General features: G+C 38.8%; 1 protein-coding gene across 1 annotated transcript in view; it reads right to left on the bottom strand.

Annotated features, from left to right (window-relative positions):
- LOC122816455 (cytochrome P450 3A24-like) overlaps positions 1-21,043 on the bottom strand; it is a 519,725-nt gene that overhangs the window by 416,383 nt on the left and 82,299 nt on the right. Inside the window, exon 3 of the mRNA XM_044089263.1 lies at positions 19,172-19,224. Coding sequence (XP_043945198.1) covers positions 19,172-19,224 — 53 coding nt within the window. The remainder of the gene's footprint in view (positions 1-19,171; positions 19,225-21,043) is intronic.

Here is a 21,043-nt window from a genome sequence, read left to right on the forward strand (position 1 = left end):
ATCACCTCGACGTGATTATTTATGTCAGATTACTAAAATTAATAAATAGGAAGAATGAGCACTGTGAAAAATCACCTCAACGTGATTATTTATGTCAGATTACTAAAATTAATAAATAGTAAGAATGAGCACTGTGAAAAATCACCTCGATGTGATTATTTATGTCATTTTACTAAAATGAATAAATAGTAAGAATGAGCACTGTGAAAAATCACCTCAACGTGATTATTTATGTCAGATTACTGAACTGTGGTGGTGTTGCTGCGGTAGCATTGTCGCCTCATAGTAAGACGCTGTCCGGTTCGATTCTCAGCTAGAGCGTCTTCTGTGTGGAGACATGCATGAATGGGCGTACCTTCGTTGAAGGTTGTGCATCAGACCTGGCAAATCAGCATGTAAAAATCTACTGCCAATCATTAGCGGACCGGAGTTCCGCTGTGGCGACCCCTAACCGGGAAAAGCCGAAAGACACAACAACAACAACATTTATGTCAGATTATTGGGATGGTCCAGATGGGCCATGCAAGACCTCTTTTTAGTGGAGGCTGGTGCAGGAAAGCTCACAAACTTACAAGTTCCAACAACAGCAAGAAAAAATTAAAGTTTGATGCTTTTGTTTTAAGGAACATTTTGTTTAATCTATAGGAAATTACAAAATGTTCCTTGGAGACTTGTAAAATGTGGTAAAGGAAACATTGTGTGTGTGTGTGTGTGTGTGTGTGTGTGTGTGTGTGTGTGTGTGTGTGTGTGTGTGTGTGTGCATATATATATATATATATATATATATATATATATATATATATATATATATACATACACACACAAACACACACACACACATTTATATACACACACACACATATATGGGCTTACTTAAATGTCCTTTCCCCAATGCAGTGCAATCTCAGTGTTGGTATATTTAAACAGCTGAATCCCCACATAGGGAGGGGGCATGTCCCCTACATAAATAGTTTTGGATGTGTTCATTACAGTTGATATTTTGTAGTTAGACATTTTTTGTTAGACATTTTTGTGGTCACTATTATTAGTATTAGATCAAATTAAGTATACCTCTCTCTGTCTCTCTCTCTCTCTATATATATATATATATATATATATATTTATATATATATATATATATATATATATATGTATTTATAGATATGTATATTTATAAATGTGTATATATATATATATATATATATATATATATATATATATATATATATATATATATATATATATATACATATACATACATACGAGTGTTATAAGAGTTATTACTTCAAGCATTTTTTTGTGTGGTGAACCCCATTATATTCAGTGTACATAACTCAAGCAAGGATTTTTGCTCTTTTTCCAAGTTTTTGCAACCTGTAGTTAATATATTTACTTTCCAGGGATGTGGGAGTGCAGAGCCCCCGTGTAGGAGGTGTAAAAAGCCATTTTTTTGTTTTACTTTCATATTCACAACTTTAATCTATTAGTTTACATTTGCTAATACTTTTTTGCAATGACTTTAGTGAAGATTAGTGGTAGTCACTATTGAGTTTGTTCAATGTTTTGTGTTTCAGTCAAACTCACTAGCGGCTATTCATTATAAACGTTTATATATATATCTATATATATATATATATATATATATATATATATATATATATATATATATATATATATATATATATATAGATATAGATACAGATAGATATATATATATATATATATATATATATATAGATATATAGATATATATATATATATATATATATATAGATAGATAGATAGATGTACACACATACATACATGTATATGAGTATCTCACTTAAAATCAAAATGTCTAGCATTCTGTCAATTAGCTTACATCAAGAGAATATTAAGTTGAAAAAAATACTTAAATAAAAACACAAAATTAAATATTTTGTAGGTGGGAAGTCCTTCCTGCACCCACATGTGTATATGGGGCACCCACACCCCCTGCTAAGATCACACAACAGTGGGGTAAAGGATAACCTTCCTTGAACCTGCTGTTCTTGAGTCATGCACAGAACTGCTGCAAGTAGATTGATGAAATGGTAATTGACCAAACAATTTAATCCTTCTCATTTTAACAAATACAGAGATATTAAGAAACAATTCAGACACACACACACACACACACACACACACACACACAGTACATAAATATATATGTTAATGTGAGAGTGTGTATATGTGTTTGTGTGTATGTGTTATATATATATACATATATATATACAAGGCAAACCAGATCACATGTGGGGAAGAAACTGGAAAGGCAAAACGAGGTCATTCTAAACTGACAGTCTTTTGGAGGAAAAAAGTAAACAGAAAGCAGTGGTGGGCCTATTGGCAAACTGGGTTACAGCATTAGATAGAAGAGTTTCTGAAGTGTAGTATCAAATGTAAAGAAAAGAACAGAAACAACTAATGACCAGAAGCACATGTTATAAACAGGTTATCAGATGAACTAGAGTCGTGAAGTTACACTGGGCAGTACTAAATGAGAGTTATAGGTGAGATGGCAGTACTAAATGAGAGTTACGGGTGAGCTGGCAGTACTAAATGAGAGTTACTGGTGAGCTGGCAGTACTAAATGAGAGTTGCGGGTGAGCTGGCAGTACTAAATGAGAGTTACGGGTGAGCTGACAGTACTAAATGAGAGTTACAGGTGAGCTGGCAGTACTAAATGAGAGTTACTGGTGAGCTGGCAGTACTAAATGAGAGTTACAGGTGAGCTGGCAGTACTAAATGAGAGTTACTGGTGAGCTGGCAGTACTAAATGAGAGATACAGGTGAGCTGTACTAAGCTTTTATTCTATGGTCACTGCATACATTTCCATTTATTACTATGCAGCTCTCCATTGCCTTCTTCCTACTGGCATCTTTATAATGCTAAGTAACAGAGGGACTATCTTACATCTTTCATGACTTTTTATGTGTGGAAGTTGATGTAGTGGGTTAAGGAGCTGCTCCCTGAGGTCTAGAAGTGAAAGATTTGATTCTCTCGGCATCCATTGCCTAACTGTGTGACTCAGACACTGTTCCCAGGCTGAACCTTGAAAAGGGTTCTGAAGATCAAGGTTCTACCCCAGAAATCATATAAAATAAAATGGATGCATTTTTGTGTAAAAGTTATAGCTAAAGAAAAAGGTACGGACAGTGATTCAAGGCAGGGTGGATAAAATAAAAACAGTGATAAGCTTAATGTGCACTGTAAGGCTGAAATGCAATATTTGGGTATAGAAATGAGCAGAACTATTATGTTTATGTAAAATTGAATATATAAAAAATGTCACATAACCAAAGGAAGGCAGAAATTAAACTACAACATTCATTCCTGTCTGGCTGCACCCAATCAGGTAAATTTATTTGCGTGATAAAATATATTAAAGGGAAAAAAAACATGTCTGAGCTGCATAGCCTTATTGAAAGAAGTTAATATAATAGTTTGGCATGAAGTATGTATTCATGAGTCCCTACATTACACACTGCTTTACTGCAAGAAAATCCCTTATTTTCATGGTTTTCTGATACACGTCTGAGACATAGTTATCTACCTTTGTCACATGATCCCAACTCCTTTAAACCATCAAAAACACAAGGTATAACCATATATCTGTTTTTATTTCTTTTTTCATCCTCACCCCTTCAGCCTAGAAGACACCCACTGGCACCCTGTGAACCCATTTATTCCATAGATCTGGGAGAAAGCCACTCCATTCATTCTCTGTCCCGGGTGTGAACTCAATTGTCCATTCATTCCTTGTCCACTCTGTGAACCGATGGTCCATTCATTCCTTGTCCAGGGTGTGAACCAATGGCCCATCCTGTCTAAGATGTGAACCAGATGGCCTATTCATTTTCTGTCCAGGGTGTGAAATTGATGGTCAATTCATTCTTTAACAGCAGTGAGAGCCTATAGGCCCAAGAATTCCCTAGCAGGCCATCATATACGAAAGCGTCCAATCCTTCCCCATCTTATCCAACCCACACAGCAGCTGGTGGATGTAGCTTATTTATTAGGGAACTGTCTATGAGTGAACCTTCCTATAGTTGTGGACCACCACCTGGTATCACTCTGCATATATTCCCCCCACCAATGGTAACTACCACTGTAATACCTTCACCTTCCAGCTGAAGTCAATGGTGCAAAAGGCATACAATTTCTGTTCACCCAACACAGGTGAGCCAGAGTTGACTGTTTACTCCCATTTCCTATGACGATATCTCTCCAGTACCTGCTTCACTAAGTGAACCAAGATAGGTCTTCTAGGTATCTGTGAGGGCTTTATCTCCCTATACAACAGGGCAGCAGCAACCATGTATCATTTTAGTAATTAGAGAGAAAGAATGAGAGACTGACTTTAATGTTCCATTAAAAAGCACTATCTCGTTACCCAGGAACTTTATTTTTGACAAGCAGGATTGTTCTGTGTTGTTACTTCCAGGCGTTTTAGAACATTTCCTTCAAATAAAGAGGATTGTGATGGAATACCCAATCATACCCAGCTTCACTGAAATATGGATACCATGAAATTTATTTATTCATTTTATTTTATTTTACATTTGTTGACCAGGATAGTCCGATTGGATATATGTCCATTTTCAGCGGAGGCCCGGGGAGAAAAGCTCCAAGCACAACATACAGAAGAAAATAATACAGGAAAAATCATAATATCAATACATGTTGCAAACATTTTACAGACTGTTCAGTCAAGCATGTTATACATTCAATCATTATTAAACTTATATAAGTATCTAAATTACCAATTATGTCACAGCTTGTATGTAGTATAAAGTACTGTTAGGCACACAATTATATAAAGGAGCTATTCATGAATTACCTTATATAAATGTTTTATATAAATTCACCTTTACAGTGAAGCTCAAGAGGTGAATGTTGGCATCCATGTAGAGAACACATAATAGAGGGTAATGACCTTAGACCTATTCATAATTCTTTATTATGAGTGGATGTTTATCTGCTCTGTGTAGTACCAATTATAGAAAATAGAGAGAGAAAGAGAGAGAGAGGGGGGAGAAAGTGTAGAAGCATAAAGTGTTTAATTGGTTTTAAATGCAGATAAACCACTTGGTTAGCACTGTTAAGTGAACAGCAGCACACTTCTGAACTCTTTGCTTATGAATTCTACACACATTTTAAAATAACATCAGGGGACAGAAGATGAAAATCAGGGACAGTTTTTAAATATTGTTCAAGTTCACTTACAAAATTAATAGAACAACAGCTGGACCATTATGCATTTTCTGAATAATAAGCATGAAACGGCTCCTTGTTGAAATACTGGTACTTGTAGTGTAGTGACTTCAGCATGTGTGTAACTTGGCAGAACCTTGCTCCAGATAAGCAACTAACCATTATCTTCTCATGGTTCAATCTGCTGAGTGAGGCATTTGTATGTTATATGATGGAGTCCCCTATGACAAGAGTCTTTGGTAATGTGTTGGCATGCCATATGGGCTTTGCTCTTGGGGTCCACTTGGTGTAGAAGTATGGGTGGTGTTTGGTGTTGCTTTTGGTGAATGCTTTGGAGACTGCTGAGGATAGGCATTACCGTCTACTGGTCTATGTGTGTGGTGGACACTATGTGTGGTAGATAGAGTGTGTGTGTGTGTGTGTGTGTGTGTGTGTGTGTGTGTGTGTGTGTGTGTGTGTGTGTGTGTGTGTGTGTGTGTGTGTGTGTGTGTGTGTGTGTGTTCATGAAAACTTTGTATGTGAGATTTTTGCCTTTAGTAAAACTGTGTATGTGCATCTTTTGCATATTGTGCTTGTATTTTTTATGGATTAAATAGCTATCTGTGAACATGAGACAACTGCTACATTGTCTCAGGATACCTACATCTGCCAAGCTAGCTATGGATTCATTTGGAAATTGCATGTCCATGTTGTCTGGACCTGTATTTGGGTGAGTCATAGTAGATCATCAACTGAGTCATACAGAGGTTTCTTTGGGTGGTCTCAGTCGTTTGGCACTAAATTAGGTTAGCTTATGCTAACATTTGATAGTAGTGCTAAGTAATGTGCAGACTAGAGGTTCTAAGCTTGTCTCCCCACAATGGCTTTGTTTTGGACACACTAAGTAAGAGGTTTCAGTTCTAAGGGAAGTTTTATAGATAAAATTTACTTTCTGGCCATTTGTGTCTATACACAGCACAGCTAACCTCTTGATGTACTAACACCAAGAAAGACTGCTTGTGAGTATAATGTGACAACAAAACTTAAACTACCTTGACAAGGTAATTTCAAGTATTAGGGTCCTTTGGAATAATTTAAAGGCAAAATCAACATATAAAGCAAAAATAAAGCAGAAGTACTCTAAACATTTAATTGAAGTGCAAACAATAAAATAAATATCTTATTTGCCAGTGATGGAGCAGGATTAACTCAAGACCCCCTCAGAGTGTGTCAAGGGTGCTAAGCAGATGGGAGCTCTGGGAAAATGAGCAGGAGACACTTTGCAGTAAGGGGGGGCTTGCTGAAGTGCAATACTGGTTTGCTGGGTGGACACTTAGTATTATGGAAAACAATGGCTGGGGAAATACTTAAATAGGTTACACAACTGACAATATGAATGGAAGGGGAGGGAGGGATTTTGTAAGTCAGATTACCGTAAAAGGCAGAATCCACAGACACATCCTTTTAAAACCAAAGGACAAAGGTGGGAGGGTTGGAGAAAAAGTCATATGGTTAGAATTTCAGAAACTTTTAGCTTAATGTCTCATTGGGGCCTGAGGCAGACTCAAAGAACAGTGAAAAAGGAGTAGCAAAGTAAACAGAAAGGCACTGTCGTGCAACATTAACTAGGTATATACAGCTTTAAAAAGTACTGTATAAAAAGTACTGTAGCACAAATCCTTGAGCAGAATTCACAATACTGCCACTAGTAGCTAACAAGCTACCCTTTACATGTAAATCTACTTATGGAAACAGAAGTGCAGTACGATGTATAAGCAATGCTAAACTCTTGCAGTAATACACAATCTTTCCACAACTACCATGAAGGTACAATACTAAGGTCCCAAAAGAAACTAAAAAATGCAAATAGAAAAATGGACAAATAGCAGAAAAAGTACAAAAAAGTACCACCACACAGATCACTGTAAGTGCAACAAAATATTTAAGCAGAATTTAAATAAAACACTTTTTCCATTTTTGATGAAAGACCTGTATCCCACACTTCACAGAATCTTGAACAAAAGACCCTGGGTGGATGTAGCTCTGAGGTAAATATAGCAGACTTGCAAGAGAGTGATCCAATCAGTTAAAGTCAAGTCCTGTGGTTAGAAATTCAGAAGCTTTTAGCTTAATGCCTCAGTGGGGATGGGCATTAAGCTTTGCTTACCCTCATTTAGAATGGAAACTCGATTTTGGGTAAATTTCAATATATTTTAAGTAATAACTCTCTGCCAGTTGTTAATAGTTGCCAGAGGCATCCAAGGAATGTGGGAAGTTGGAAAAACAATAAAAGTAGAGAAGTAAGTGACATTTCCACTTGTGTACTGTTTCTTGAAGTAACAGAAAATAAGCTAAACTTCTCAATTTGCTGTCTAAAATCTAATGAGCAACATTCTTCATAACTGTTTTACAGCAATCTTTCTAAACACAACATATTAGTGTGAAAAATGACAGAATAAGTTATGTAAATGAAAGTTAAGATGTAAATATGGTGATGTCTGTTAATGAAGTGTGGCAGTCAACAGAAATAATATCAACATATATGTAACATTTCTAAAAATGTAATAACGTTTCAGTTAAAAAAAAGAAATAGTATGAACCTATTTTAGCTACACTTTAGCCTCCCAATGAAATCATTGTAAACCTCAACAGCTAGGTGCTAGTAAAAATTATTAAATACTCCATTCTGAAGTCACTGCACAGTTCTATGTAGAAGCAAAATGGCCATCATACAAACGTACATTTATCTCCATAATTAGAGATTTTTGGATGCAACCTATAAATAAAGCTTAATGCACGTGTAGGCTACTGTATTTTGATTCCAGTACAAAAGTATATTATCCTGATTCACCTGCATTTAGAGATGCAGGGCTCATTATAAATGTGTTACTGCTTAAAATCTTTTTATTGCCAAAAATGATCATGACTCTGTTAACATATAGATAAATGCACAATTTATAATACAAGCTAATAATGAAAACCTTTTTAAATTATTGCTTTTCTGCTGTGGTCTCTAAATGTTTTGATGTCCAAAAACTTGAACTCCTTTACCGCAACAAAAACCTCAACTAACAAAGCTAAATGAAGTCTGCCACATGCTTACCTCCTTCCTACTCTTTCATGTAGCTGTCACATTCTTACTAACCTAAATTCCTCTCTCTTAGCTAAACTGGAATCAACCTACAATAAGGTGGCTAGGTTCGCTGCTCATCAACCTCACAGGTCACACCACTGTCTCTCCCTAAGGCTCTTAGACTGGCTAGAATGACCCCACCAGCTTCTCATCTCTCAACTACAGATAATCCACTCAACTTTATATTTGCACTCTTTCTGTCCTAGTCTCACTCCTATAATGCCAAAATACTCCCCAACAAGGGGTCTACGTAGCTCTGACCAAGACCCACTACAGATATATAAACTCAGGACCAAAACTGGCTGCAACCCCTATAGCCACAACCCTGCCATATCTTGGAACAAACTCCCCCTTGAAATTAGATCCCTCATGCACCCAAAAACATTCAAAACAGCCACCTTAAAATACCTACAAATTCACTGGTCCTGCCACTGCACACATCCTTAAACTGTTTCCCTTGGCTACTTTTACCCCTATTTAAACACTTCCCCTCCAAAACACACTCTTCTGACATAATCCCTCTACCCCCTTTTTATGAGCTTTTTTATATAAACTGTCATCTTTGGCTTACACTTTCTACCCCCATTAGGAATTACTCTTCCTCTAATCCCTTCCTCCACTTTTCACCTCTATCAAATCTCCAAGCCAAGCTGTCAACAATATATTTTTTACAACTCTGCAGCCCTGTATATATATATATGTGCATATGTATTTCTTTTTGTTTCTCTATCTGCTATGTTTGTTTTTACTCCGGTGTTTAAATATAACATCTCATTGCTAGAATATGTTGCATTTAATAATAATCATTGTTTTCATCTTCAAAAAATGTTTGTATTTCACTGTCGGAGCTTTTCTCCCCAGGTCTCTGCTGAAAATGAGCCACTTAGCTCAGTCAGACTAACCCGGTCAACAAATGTAAAATAAAAAAAATAAATAATTAGATAATTTATGATGTAGCAATAATCATAACAAAGGTTCCAAAGTGGGAAAATGTAATGGGGTAAATCTGAAACTTCTATTCTGAAATTATTCACCCTTACAACGCAGTGACAATACAGTACAAGGGACAGCAGGAGTGGCAGCAGATGCACATATACGATAGCAAAATTAATATGAGAGCTGCTGGGGACTGCTAAAAATAGATACTACAGAGAAAGAATGCAGAGGCACGGGCACATGTAAAACTGTCTCGGAAAGAGACATTTACAAAGATCACAATGAATGAAGGCAGATTGGATTTAGTTCCTATGGGAGAAACTACTATCTGTTTGCAGAGGCAGCAAAAAAAGGAGGGCTCATATTATACACAGATGTGCAAAGCAGAAGCATACAAAGGTATAGCCTTCAGCAGCACTGCAGCTTCATGCAGCAACCTGCTATGATCTATTCTGACCGGTTGGTCTATATAGTATGATGTTGCATGAACATAAGCATACCAAAGTGCTTAAAGTGTAATTTTAAGAGACCACAGTAAATAGTTATAGCTTATATTTGGTGCTTCTGACTTTGTAACTGTTTTCCTAGAGCCACTACTTTTAAATGACTGTACAGACTTTCCTCTCAATTAAGGGAGGCCAGAAAAGGGTGGGCTCACACTTGATACAGATATGGGAATGAGCTCTACAGAAATGCATAGCTTACATTAGCCCAACTGATTCCACAGTATCATCTCTTAAGAGCCATTCCATGTAACAATTTATACTGGCTGGTCTGCACAGTGTGCTGATGCTTGGCCTTGTATTTGGGCACTTTTATTTTTTTTTTCATTTTTTCTTTTGTGAACCAAATAAGTGAACCAATTTGTCCTGGTCCCTTTTCAGCTTTGGCCTAGTATAAGCAAACAAGCAGCATATGTTTGGGAGGTGAAAGGAAATCATAGTATACAAAAAAAAAAAAAAAAAAAACACACACAAACATGAGGAGAATATACACACTGCAATATGGTGAGTGGGGGTCAGGACTTAACCTTTCACCATTAATTCATGAAAGCAATGTCTTAATCAGCCATCCACCATGGTGCCTTTGCCAGTCTTCTATCATTTATACCTCTCAACTGTACAGATTTTCGCAGAATGTCCAGATTTTTGCCTCATATTTTTGGTCCGTTTTTCATAAAATTGTTTTCTGGCAAATTAGTTGCAATCATTAAAGACTGAAGTTAAAAAATAATGACAGACATTTGAGTTTCAGACTTCATACCATTCAGAAAATTCATGCTAATGAAAACATTGTTATTCTTATTCTATCAACTTTCTAAATTTGTAAGAGAAATATTTAAAATTGTCCCTATTTTTGGACCTTTGACTCAATTTTATTTATGACTTTGTCAAGATGTATTGCTCTAAGAGGTTGAGAGGTATGCTGGCATTGTTTCAGTCATGTGACTGACACAATTAGAAATTTCAAGAAAATGTCATCAACCCATTCACCATTATTTTCTTCAATGGCATTAAGCAAATCCTATTTCTTTTATTCCAAAGTACATAGGTTCATAGGTTCACAGGTAAATACTAGGCTATCGTCCCAAGGGCCTAAGTAAGCCTAGCCAGCAAGGTTCCCTGGCTTACACCACCCAAGAAAGTTAATTTCCTGTGCCCCTGTCGGGCAGAGCCACAGAAATGATCCCCGGGGTGTATTTCCTATTTCCCATCCACTCATCAAGATTTTTCTCGAAGAGTGCTAATGAGGAACTTTGCTTTATGTAGATGGGTAGCTTGTTTCAGAGTATAGGAAGTCTCTAGGACAGGAAACTATCCCTCCAGCATGTCCTGTTTATTATGGTGACAAGGTTTAGGTCCCTAGAGCGTGTAGCTCATAGAGATTGGGATTTCTTCAGATGTAGAATGTCCAACAGCTCTGGGTTTAACATAGCTTTATATGTTATTCAGAGATCTCCTCAGAGTAGGCAATATGATACAGAGTAAAGCTGGAGTTTTTTGAGACGGTCAGTGTAGGGCATCTGTTTGAGGCTAGTAATCCTCTTTGTGAGGTACTTTTGTGGCCTTTTCAGATGCTGCATATGTCTTGTGAGGTACATTCCAAAAAGGGCATTGTACTCTATAATGTGTCTAATGAGTGCCGAGTAGAGGTTAGTGATAACCTCTTTTTTCTTGGATGAGTACCCTTTCATGATGAGGTGTGCCACATAGAAGGATTTCCTAACTACTGTGGCGATGTGATTATCAAAGGAGAGACTACTGTCCACCTGGGTCCCAAGGTCTCTTATCACACATTCAGTATTAAGTAGACTGCTGTTTATGTGGTAGTTCATGGGTACAGAGTATTTACCAAAGGGGTGACAATGCACTTTTTAGTACTGAGCTTGAGGCCATGCCTCTGACACCAGGCATATGTCTCAGTGAGACCCTTCTGTAGGATGTCCACATCATTTGGGGACTTGACTATGGCTCCTAGTTTGCAGTCATCTGTGAACTTTGTTAGCCAGAAGCCTTCTGTGTTAGCATGTACTTCACAGAAGTAGATACCAAACAGGAGAGGTCCCAGGACTGAACCATGTGGTACTCCACTTGTCACTGGTTTGAAGTCAGATTTGGCATCAGCAACTTTTATAGTTTGTGTTCTTTCAGTGAGCCAGTTGGCAACCCATCTTGTGACGTAGGGATATATACTTAGTTTTGTGAGTTTAGCTATAATTCCAGAATGAGGGATGGTGTTGAAAGCCTTGGCGAGATCAAGATAGGCTGTGTGAACCACCTTACCCTCGTTGGTGACTGCCTCAAAGAAGTCAATCAGGTTCAGAAGGCATGATCTGCCTTTCACAAACCCGAACTGGGTGGGGTCCAGAGTTTGCAGGTTACCAATGTCTTTGTTTATGAGTTCCATGATGAAACGTTCCATGGCCTTGCAGACCAGGCTCGTCAGACTAATAGGGTGATAGTTCCCAGAATCAGTGGTGACTCCCCCCTTTGTGGAGTGGGATAACTGTTGCTGTACACCATTTATTGGGCACAAAGCCTGATGTGAGACTACGACTGAACATGGCGCTTAGGTGCTGAGCCAGTTCCTTCTGAAGTTCATGTAAAACGCAGCCTGGGAAGTTGTCCGGTCCCATGGATGCTGTGTTTTTGGTTTTAGAAAGTGCAGATTTTACCTGCATAGATGTGATTACAGGGACTCTGCATTCTTCCTGTATAGATATGGACCCTTTAGGGGGTGAGAGGGGGGTAAAGTTAGTACTGAACCTATCTGCCAGGATGTTGGCAATATCAGCTGTTTCTGTAAATTTCATGCCATTGTGCTGTAACTCAGAGCAGATCTGGGTGTTGCCATTGAGATTCTTGACATAGTATAGAATGCTTTGTGGTTACCTTAGAATCAGTAGCGATTTTGCTTTCATAGCTAGCTTTGGAGGATCTTATAAGGGATCTCATCTTCTTACTGAGGCTGACCAGGGAGCTCCTCCACTCATGGGATTTTACTCTCTTTTGCAACAGTTTATTCCTTCTGTTGTAGAGTTTGTTTATGGCAGGGGACCACCAGATTGGCTTCCTTTTTTTGAATGATAGTGTCTTGGTTCTGTTTGGGATAGCACGATCCATGCACTCATGTAAGTGCTTATAGAGTGTATTTGTGTAGGATTCAGCAGTCGTAACTGTACTGTCCATCTGCATGGGTGTCATGAAGTTCGCCACTTCTGTCTTAAGAAGCATGAAGTTGGCTTTGGAGAATTTTTTTCCTGTGGTTTCCTTAATGGTGGGTGGGGGCAGGATGTGGATATCTAGGGTGATTAACTTATGGTCAGATCTGACCAACGAGGAGTTGACTTCAGGTGTGGAACACTGGTCACTCATGTTGGTAATGACTAGGTCTAGGATATTGTTGCCCCTGGTGGGGCTGTGGATAAGTTGAACTAGGGTACTGGAATTTATGAATTCCAGAAAGTGTTGAGTGAAGGAGTTGGTACACAAGTAGTTTTCCCAGTTAATGGTGGGGTAGTTGAAATCGCCCATTATTAGGATGTTTGGTTGAACCCTAATATTTTCCATTATATCAAGAAAAGAGGAGTGCGAATCCTGGGGCATGGTGGGGGATTTGTAGCAAGCTATAATTTGTATTGCAGTTTTGACCAGAGTTAGTTGCACTTGGATAACCTCGGATGCATTATGCTACGCAACTAGCCTGGAGGTCTGGATATCCTTAATGAATATGGACACACCTCCACCTTTGGTGTTCCGGTCCAGGTTAGATGGTCGAAAAGTGTGGTATACGTTATAGCCTGGTAATGCAGGGGTGCACTCTAGATCCTTGAACCAGGTCTCAGCCACTGCACAGATATCAGTGTTTTCCATTTTAAGGAGTGCATCGAGTGAGTGCATTTTGAGATTTAGACTTCTAGCATTGGGTAGCATTACCCTCAGTTTTTGCTTGCCTGTTCCTGTTATGGTGGTGAATTTGTCACTTGAACCTTGCCTAAAAAAGGCACTATAGGGGCAGCAAGACCCTTAGCCAGTATCCGGAATCCCAGGGGTGACAGGTTCAGGCCATCTCTGGCAAAGCATCGTGGCCTGTCAACAATGTTGTCCCAGGCAGACAGATACTAGATCCCCTTCGAATGACACCAGAAGCTTAAGCAATTGTTGAAGTCAGTTATTTTGTACTTGTACTGTGGTATCTTATGAGCGATGGCAGGATGCTACTCAGGGCTAGGGTCATACCTGCCTGGGCTACAAGATCAGAGAGCTCTTCCATGTCTCTTTTCATGTAGTCCAGGGAGGTATGTCTCAGGTCGTTCACACCAACATAGGCAATGACAGAGTCATATTTGTGCTTGTTGTGGAATGACCTGAGTGCATGGGTTATGTGGCAGATCCTGGCAGCTGACAGTAACCTTCTCCTTGTTTATCTTGGTGAGTGGGACATCAGTGTGCCTGACTACAGAGTCACCTATGACTAGTGTATTGGGTACGTTGTTTTGCCTTATGGGCTGTGGTTCATTGGCACACTGAGTCTGTGGGCTATAGTCTGTGGGCTATGTGTCATTTGGGTTGTGTTGGGGGTGGAGGTTGCTTGTGTTTCTGCTTTGGAGGTCTCTGTTGCTTGAGCAGATTATTATTGAGAGCCTCTGTGAATGTTTTTGTGTTTCTATGTGTGGAGTTTGGTGGTGTAGGTTTAGTGGGACTATGTGATGAGTGTGGTGTGGTGCAAGTGTTTACCTTCTCCTCTTGACTGTCAAGTTCAGTCTTGGTTGGAGAGAGCTTTACCTCCAGTTTGGCTAGATAAGTGCATCTCTCACAGGTTGTGGTGTTGGGTGGTAGGAGGAGAGGGTTGTATGTGTACATAAAGCAATTGCTACATTGCCCCAAGATGCCCAGGTTCATCAGATAGACAGGAGAGAACACGGGGAGTTGACCCTTGGACATGCCTGAATAAAAAACTCCTTTCCTCTAGACAAGTGAGGAAAGTGAGTATAAGAGCTGTTTTTCTCTAAGCAAGTGAGGAAAGTAAGTACAAAAACTGTTTTCCTCTAGGTAAAGAGAAAGTTTGAGTGCTGTAGTAATTTGTAGCTTTAGTGCTAACAAGTTCTGAACAAGTGCTGAGCACGAATAAGCAAATTCAAGTGCTAAAACTAAGAATCTGTACCTGGATCTTGTGGTAGACAGGCTACCTAGTGCTTACAACTCCCACTGATAAGCTAGAAGGCTTCCCTCCAACACAGAAAGGCTTGGGGGGCCCAGAAGCTTACAAACTGTCCTGGATACAGCAAATCTGTATCTGGACTACACTAGTTACAGGAAAGGTGGGAAACAAGCGCAAACATGGGCTTTTAAACCAGAAAGTTGAAAGAGATGGAACAACTGCCAAACAGCCAATAAACTACAATTTCTGGGCCAGAAACATACTACAGAAAGAGCAACAAACTGTCTGAAGATGTCAAATATGCAGTGATAAGTTCTAGTCTGTATTCTGACACAAGTAATCAGACTTGAAAAACAATTAACACCTGCTGATTTTCCTGGGCAAAGTACAACATGTAGAATGGTAAATCCAGAGACCTTGAAAATGAGTCCCCTGTAAGCATCCCTGATAAAGTCACTTAGCTACCTTTTCTTCAGACAGTGCCTGAAATGAACCATATGTTTAATGTGTACTTGGATACCTAAAACTGCTAAACATAAGCATCAACATTATACCTTCTCTCCCAAGGGATCTTCTGAGTTCATTCATATGCATTATGACCCTATTCTATCCTACACTGTTGCAGTCACACTTCATTTTGTCCCTTGCCTTAAATCTCTCCCATGATCCTACCCTGTTTCATAGTGTTGCACTCACCTGTCATTGTATCCTACCCAATCCCCTATGCAAGTAATGATGGTTGTGTTTTGCCCACCCTTGTCTGTATGAGCATGGTTATATCCAATACACAATATGACCAGTCCGTGCCCTGTCCTGCACAGAATGATGGAGATAATACATACATCAATTTGTTTTGTTGCTTGTGTTGCAGCCCATAGTTGTTTACCAGACATGTCCTCTTTGCCAGTGCTGCAATATATTGTTATTGTGCCTGCCTCTGCCTCAGTTGTGGTAGTACTGCTACCATATGTTCCTTACCTAAGTCTTCACTCAGCCTTTCTACTGCTGAAACAGCAAGCATGGATGGTCCTGCCCAGATGTTAAACTTCCACTCCAACTGTTTCCACAGTGCCTTGATATGCAGTATTGCACACACAGCAAAAATCTTGCTGCAAATTTTAGAACTGTATTGCAATGTCCCTCTTGATGTATTTATGCAAAAGACGCCTCCCCTGGGTAGGCCAAACACCAGCACCACCATATGTTATGTTATAGACCATTTTCTATATGGTCTGGGGATTGTTGGTGGGTGGTCATTAACCAGGGCTCTAGGATATAGCTGGCATCAACTGCAGTATGCTACAAATTATGTATATATGTGGCCTGTTCCTTGCATGTATAGTACTTGTGTGTGTGTGTCTGTGTGTGTGTGTGTGTGTGTGTGTGTGTGTGTGTGTGTGTGTGTGTGTGTGTGTGTGTGTGTGTGTGTGTGTGTGTGTGTGTGTGTGTGTGTGTGGAGCTAGCATTCTAGCCTGTGTGTGCAACTACCAACTAGATGATCTTGTGTGAAATCCCCCTTAAGGAACTTCTGACACAGGGCCACATGTATGTCATATGTGCGAATCATGAGGCCTGCCCAGGCCATACACAGACACTTTAAAAATAGTCCCCTATGTAGTACAGATTGCCAGCTTGTTAAAGGACTGGTAGCCTTTCCTGTCAATGTATCCCAATTGCTTTGGACTAAGTGGAGTGCCAGCCTTGTAAAGGACTGGTAGCCTTTCCTGTCAATGTATCCCAATTGCTTTGAACTAAGTGGAGCCTTGATGACAATGTACATGCAATCTATGTCTCCCAGGACCTCAGGGAAATGGGCTATGTCATAAAATGCCCCCATGGAGGTGATTCCCTCCTCTACAGTCTTGGGAAACCAGATATGCTCCTCCACGTGCTGTTAAACAATGTCAAAGAACTGGTACAGGATTCAAGAAAATAATGCCTACATACTCCCAATGTATTTCTAGTAGGTGACTGAAAGATCCCTGTAACCAAGATAGTTAAAGCTAGATACCTTCATATCCAAATGTATTGGCATCCCACATATCCTACTCAAATCTGCTTGTTATGGACACTGTCCAGTCTTCTTGTCCACACAGAAATGGTTCACAAAGTGCTGGTCATGCAGGTGGTGGTATGTCAGGCACTGTCAGTACTTCCTCTACTGGTGCAGACAGCTGCAACGAGTAATATTATGGTACTGCCTCTGAGGATAGCTGATAACACATGTTGCTAAACTACAGCTCTAAAGCTGCTGCTACTGCATATTTCTCCTTTAACATGTATCACGGTTCATGGTGTCTTAAATGGGTATGCAGTGTAGCACTGGGCACCTCTTTTATACATTTATGAACTGGTGCACCATGTTGGGGTTTCACGTTTGCATACAAAATATGGCTCATTTGCATGGATTTCCACCTTTCCATGTCATTATGTGCATACGCTATATACTACATTATTTTGAACCGACAATGACTGTGCTACCAATGTCTCTAGATCACCAACACCATGAACTTCACTGCTTCTCATGCAAATTTGCACCATGCAATGCATTAAGCATCTAAAAATCTAGGCTTGTGTGTTTTAAACAACAGAACCATTCAAATTTGATATGATCTTCTGTGATTTATCTCCTATACATTTTGACGTAATCTGTGAAATGACACTGAATAATCAAAGCATGGAATTTCATACACTGACATCAGTGTACCTTTGTAAACATAACTCTTTGGAAGGGAAAACCATCAACTCACAATGCATTGACAATAGATTTTCACTGCACTTCCATTGAACTGTGGCTTCTTTTCAGCAACACCATAACAAAGTCTAGTTGTGGTCTTATTACATTTAATACCAGTAAAGTGCAATACAAGAAGTGATGCAACTATTCAGCTGCACGTGTTTATAAATAAATTCACCAGCACTGCTTACTGTCAAAGTTTGATTAGCAACATCTCTAATCGCATTGCTTGTCTGCTTCTACTGCTTTGCTGTGGAAGTAGCACTGCACCAGCAAGCTAAAGTGCTCAAAACCCATGGACATATGTGGGGGCTTTGTCCCTATATTACCCAGTGCAGTAGAGTTTACCCTCCCTTATATATATATATAAATATATATATATATATATATATATATATATATATATATACATATATATATATATATATATATACACACACACATATACATCTATGCATCTATATCTATATCTATCTATATATGTGTGTGTATGTGTGTGTACTACAATTCCAAAATACTGAAATACTGAAATTCATATCTCGAGACTGTAAAGTTGAACACTGAAAAACCCGAAACCCAAAAAGTGCAAAATTCAAATTTGTGACTGCCCACATACACACTCCACACACAAACAAGCACACATACACCTTCCTCCCTACACTACAAACAAACAAAACACACACACAAACACAACAAAACAAACACATGCGTGGACCTTACATATAAGCAGGGGGGCAAGCACCCCTTCACACCACACCCCCGCTACTTATATATACTAACTCCAAGGTCGCACTAAAACACAAACACACAAAAACCACCACTACACATTCTACACTCCCCTTGCACAAACACACATCACATACTTACAGATAGCGCCACTCTCAACACTTACACACTCACAATCTTACCTACCTATCCTAACCCAAACCTCAAAGCTCCAAACACACTCTCACACACTAAAATCCCTACCCAAAATCCCTAGTAAAGCATCACTTACCTAAATATCCAGCTATATCCACATACCACACAGCACATCACGAACACAGGGAATCCCACACTACATCCGTGCCTCCACAACCGCGGATTCAACATTTCTGCATTCGGGATTCTGCACTTTCACACAAGTGCATTTTCGACACTTCAGTCTCGAGCTACTGAAATTCGACATTTCAGTAATTCAAGATTCTGAAGTGAAACTACATATATATATATATATATATATATATATATATATATATATATATATATATATATATATATATATATATATATAAAACTAATAGACATATCAACAGCAATACATTTTCTTGACCTATTACACCGATTCACAAAAAATCTATGAAGTTAGCAAAAATATAAAACTTTTGCACGGTAACCAGAAATGCATTTAATGTCATGTAACGGACAATTAATTTTATGCAGTACTTAATTCATTTTGACATTCATTGATATTTTTTTTGTGATTCCAGAGATGTATATACATACTTACCCCCAGACTCTACCATATTTCCTGTAGCACTCAACATCAAAGTTATACCAACCCTATGAAACAATGAGAGGGAATCACTATTAGTAATGACTTTATCTTCTACACATCATTTAAACACACAAAGTACTTTATTTCTGTTGCATAACTAGTTGGTACACATGTCTAGCATTTTTATTATTATCTGATTAATGGAGAATTTTGCTTTTGAAGCTTCATATGCATTCCCAACAACTGCCATTTACCCCATGATTCATTACACAAAACAATAACTAAAATGTTTGTCCTATGGTGTAAAAGGATAAATCCCGAATAGTATCTTCAGATGACCAGTCATCAACTAGCCATACAGGCATTGAAGGGACTGGGCAGGGAAGGATGGAAATGAATGGCTGATTATGGCTTGCATATCCTGACACCTTAACTTTCTGCATTGGTGACACCTGAATGAGTTAATGTGCACACACTGCAAATGCTGTGCTACTTGGCCACAGGTCTAGGCATACACAGACATCTGCATGCATCCCCTGACAGTGGCAAAGTATAGCAAAGAAGCTGCTGGGGAAGGAGTTTGGAAAATCTCCAAGATCTGCAGTACAGACCACTCCCAGGCACTTAATTCTCACTTCCATGGGGATATGAATAGATGGAATAGACTTTCTGATGAGAGAATAAATGGGCGACAGGAATTAATGAGCTGTTTGGGTGCAGAAAGAGGAACCATGAGGCTGATTCTGGAGATCCCAAGGGGGAAATGTTAAACTATTTTATATATCAAAGTATTTATGCTACAGTAAAACTGCAATATAAACAAATAAAAAAATTCAGTGAAGAGCAACTAATACCAACAAATATTCATCAGCAAAAAAATTCTTAAAAGTATAAATGTGGGTCAAAGCAAACTATCAACATTCTGGAAAAGGTAGGACAAACTAATAAGGTTAAAGTGTACATTTAAACCCTAGCATTGTTAGGTAACTATGTACACACTATGACAAAGGCACATGGGTCCGTGAAAACCATGCTCTCTACTTTGGATGACTATAAGTAAATCCCATGGACCTCTGCCACTCTACCACTGGATGGTCAGAAATTGCTGAAGTGGTAGCACAGATTGTAAAGACCTTATTACCAATCTAGAGTATTTATAGTCTGCAGGTAAGCATAACGTTTAAAGCAATTCAGTACTTTCTGGGGTGCAGCATGAGACTGCAGGACCCAAATGTGCCTACCAGTAGCATCACTGTCATATATGCATCATCTAATGACAGCAAACTTGATCTCCAGGTAGTATTCCCAGACAGAATTCATTCGAGTACTTCAGGTCTGTTTCTGCAAAACTTGCAAGCTGCCCCCCCAAAAAAAAATCATATTTCCCTCACACCAAATCTCTCTCAAACCCCTAAAATTTCATTTACAAAGCAGCCAAATCAGAGTTTAATTTTGCATTACTGATAGAGACTTCTAAAGTAGGTTTACCCAGTTTATTATTATTATTATTATTATTATTATTATTATTATTAATATTATTATTATTATTACTTTCATCATCATCATCATCACCATCATCATCATCAATCACCTCATTTCTCATTCCAAAGGCAGGAGCACTGGCTTGTCACACAGACAATGCAAGCAGCAGATAACTGGTACATCGGATATACCACAAAACATCTAAACATTTGGGAGATTACTACTCAAAACAGCAACATTCCCAAGGCCAGAAAACATAAAAACAATCTACTTGCCCCTTGTACCCTACATCATCATGGTTAAACAGGATGATGTCCTAGAGTTCATCCACGTACAAATCTCCATAGTCAAGGTTCCGTAGTACCATGTCTTGGCCAGCAACAGGTAACCTTCCATGACCCA

Source organism: Protopterus annectens, chromosome 12.part0 (assembly GCF_019279795.1).
Source record: "Protopterus annectens isolate FY-2018-M chromosome 12.part0, PAN1.0, whole genome shotgun sequence".
In the NCBI taxonomy this organism is placed as follows: Eukaryota; Metazoa; Chordata; order Ceratodontiformes; family Protopteridae; genus Protopterus; species Protopterus annectens.